We start from the raw sequence: 3774 nt of genomic DNA, 5'->3' as shown, positions 1-3774 counted from the left end.
CAACCAGAAATTGTATAATTTTCTTAGAACTACTTCACGCAAATGATGAAAATAGGTAGACCAAGGCACGTGTTTCAGGCAACAACGTCATTGGCCAATGAGGTAATGCGCCCCAAGTGGTATTTGATAACACTCCACAGAGAATAAAAATATATCATTTGTACTTTAATCAACAGACTGCTTGTTACTCTCAGCAGGGAACTGTTGAACCAAAAGTGCGTTCCGTCAAGTTTATCTTTCAGACTACCTGTCAACGTCTAAAATGCTTTGTCATGTTTCCGACTATCTGACAACGTCCAAAATATTTCGCTAGTTGATCTTTCAGACTATCTGACAACATCCGAAACGTTTCGCTATATTGTACAATGAGGCAGACGTATAAGTGAAAATGAAACTTGTTCAAGAAAAGATCAGTGGAACGATGAATTCGCAAATGTACAGCTATGTATACTTGTTGTTGTGGACACAACACGTTTTCTCGGGTACGTCCCTGTTTCGTTAATACTGAAATTAATTATTATTTACAGAATTGTACATTTTAATGGTGTGTTTAACATTTATTGCTATTTATATATATATAAAAAAGTCAAGAAGCACGATATCCACTTATATTTATGTTTGTATAGAGTGTGCATGTAATATTGTATTTATCGTATGGTCTGATTTCAGTGGGCGATCGTTACGTAGTTCTAACTGTGAGATTCATTAGTTAACAAACGAATTAATTGATTTCTATCAATAAAGCAAGCTTCACGGAGCTTTACTAACACAAGAAATTTTCGTTCTTTCGCTTTAACATATCATTCACTGTCTTTAATAACCAGATATTTGTCAACTAACAGCTGAGCTTTAGAAATGCCAAAAAAACAACAACAGTTAATAGTGTTTAATACTTTTTGTCAGATTAAGATCAATCAGAAGCAGGTTATCTTGACTGGTGGCAAACATGACAGTTTGAAGTTTTTTTCTATAGACATATTTCGTTCATAACGCAAAGCCTCACTGTAGCATCTTACAGAAAACAGAACTAATGCTTAACGGAAGCGTTTCCAACAAAATACGTAAAATAAAAAAGCTTTCAAAGCTCAAATCTGAAACATACAGTTTTTCTAAGTATTAATTCAAAACCGTTTTTTGGTTTGTTTCCTTATGTTTAAGCGCGAGACTACACGGGACTATATGATATGTGCCCACCGATTTGTAGCCCTCAAACTTACCATCGGCTTTTCTTGAGGATTGGATTAATAAACAGTTTACAGCTTATGCAGACTGATAATTCTCAATAATTACAGCCCACCAGTAGCACAGCGGTATGTCTGCGGACTTACAACGCTAGAATCAGGGTTTCGATACCCGTGGTGGGCAGAGCACAGATAGCCCGTTGGGTAGCTTTGTGCTTAATCACAAAAAGTGACCTAAAAAGTTACCTAAATAAATAAGAACTAAATTCCTCTATTGTGTGTCGAGATTTATTTATTCAAGTTTGTTTGTTTGTAATTAAGCACAAAGCTACACAATGGGCTATCTGTGCTCTGCCCACCACGGGTATCGAAAATCGGATTCTAGCGTTGTAAGTCTGCAGACATACCGCTGTGCCACTGGGGGCATTTATTCAAGTTAATTGGAAATTTCAACCTCAAAGGCATACAGCGTATGGCACGTGGGCTAGAAGGCCATGACAGAGACCCCTAGTGTTCACGTTTGGATGTCCTTACTTTTGAGATATTCACTAAAGAGCGGTAGTCAGCAACACACGTCACCACAAGGGCTTTGACCAGAATAACAGGACTGTCACATTAATGACAAACACAAAGGTGAAAGTTCAGTGGTACCACAACTCGAACCTTGGACTTTTCAATCTGCAGATCGGTACCATAACCATTAGGCTAAGCCTGGTCCAATAGTTTGTTCGATCCCAAATTTCGCGTAAAGCTACACAAGAGCTGATTGACTCGAGGAAAGGCAGCTAATTAATAACATCCACCGTCAATTCTTGGGCTACTCTTGTCTGATTGAATAGTGGGATCTAATCGTCACTCTTATTACACACACACACTCGAGGCTAAAACAAGATGTGAGACACTCAGTGCCCACGAACAATGAACTATGACCCCCCCCCCCACCCCCACCCAATGGCAGAGCGGCATATCTACGGATTTACAACGCTAGAAACTGGGTTTCGATACTCGTGGTGGGTAGGACACAGATAACCCAATATGTAGCTTTGCGCTTAATGACAAACAAACAAACATCCAATGAACTTTAATATTTTTAACGTTGTTTAATAACTGGATTTTGTAAGTTGAAAACATGACAATTTCAAGCATTAAATTGGTAATGTAATATCCTGATGGAGAAAGCGTTTTTTCTGATCTGACTTTTCATCTCATGAGAATAAAAATGGGTGTCAGTTTATATGTGTACATAAGACTCATTGTTTCTATATAAAGTACCCTTGGCCATCCGAAGATTAGAGAAATTTCAACTTCAAAAAATAAACTTGGAATCTCCTAGCCTCGTGATGTTTCGTTAGATCTATGTCTTCTAGGAAAACAACCTTTCCTGGTCGTAGTGTTGATATTTTTATTATCCAATAAAACGACTTTATTTCAATTAATACACACGATATAATAATAACATAAGTGGTCAATTTACTTACATTGCTAATTAGCTAAAGAAACTGAAATGGACACTATCATAAGAAATAGTAACGACTATGTTGAAACTGAAAATACGAAAACTGTCCAGAAAGAAACTAAATATTCTTCCCCTACTCTTAGATTTTAGTTGCTGGGAATCGTCTTTATTATAGTGTTAATATCCTTATGTTACTTTCGGCATCATACATGTACCGAGAAACACAATAAAGAAAGGGTAACTGAAGGCAAAGTTGAACAAATGAACTTTAAAACTGCCAGGAAAAGATAAATGACGTTGTTCTGAACAATTCTCACGTTTCTTTCTCTCCAGATCAGTTTGTTTGTTTGTAATTAAGCACAAAGCTACTCGATGGGCTATCTGTGCTCTGGCCACCATGGGTATCAAAACCCGGATTCTAGCGTTGTAAATCCGCTGTGTCACTAGGGGCCTCTCCAGGACAGTCTAGATTGTTAGTACTTCCTAATAAATGTGGAACTCAAGCAGCGATAAGCGGTTTAATTAATAACATCACATCTGAACTTTACCGAACTGGAATGATGAAGAACACGGTAAGATTGTGGATATCGGTTGTTGTCACGGTTAATAGACACGTTTTTTTTTATAACTTCATTATTTATTACTTACTAGTTTTTATCATAAGTTTTGGCTGCTATCTGCTGCCATAAAACTGAACTACACTTAAAGAAAGAATCGAACCCCAGCAACCAGTAAAAAGTATCAAGACAAATACAGCGACTTATTCCACTAAAACATTACTGCACATTAACAGACGAACCGTGGGATAAAACCTAGATACTAATTAGTATCTAGTTAGATAAAAGTGTAAATAATTAATAATTAGACAAGCCTAACCGTGACAACAACTGGTAGTGGTACGATGGATCGATGCAGCAAATTTATCGTATTTAAAATGAAATATATGCTGGAATATGATGGCTGTTTGTCGAAACCCTTAACATTACTGGTGAAAGAAATTAATTATGTAAATAATGTTCCGCAAGACGTGGGATGAAAAAAAAAATCAAATAAATAAAGAAGCTAACACAAGCATCTAAATAATAACATTATTATGTTTCGTCGTGCAGCATATTCCGTGTCACAGAGAGTTAGAAG

The 3774-nt window shown here is 36.8% G+C and overlaps 1 protein-coding gene across 1 annotated transcript in view; it reads left to right on the top strand.

The window, feature by feature from the left end:
• Positions 1-209: 209 nt before the first annotated feature.
• Positions 210-3774, top strand: part of LOC111089079 — a gene marked incomplete at its 3' end in the record, with an annotated part of 21734 nt that continues 18169 nt past the window's right edge. Inside the window, exon 1 of the mRNA XM_022400843.1 lies at positions 210-482. Within this exon, the coding sequence (XP_022256551.1) occupies positions 389-482 (94 nt within the window). The remainder of the gene's footprint in view (positions 483-3774) is intronic.

Source organism: Limulus polyphemus, unplaced genomic scaffold, assembly GCF_000517525.1.
Source record: "Limulus polyphemus unplaced genomic scaffold, Limulus_polyphemus-2.1.2 Scaffold5187, whole genome shotgun sequence".
NCBI classification, from domain to species: Eukaryota; Metazoa; Arthropoda; class Merostomata; order Xiphosura; family Limulidae; genus Limulus; species Limulus polyphemus.
The sequence above is the reverse complement of the archived record's forward strand: the minus strand, read 5'-3'. Positions and strand labels throughout refer to the sequence as shown.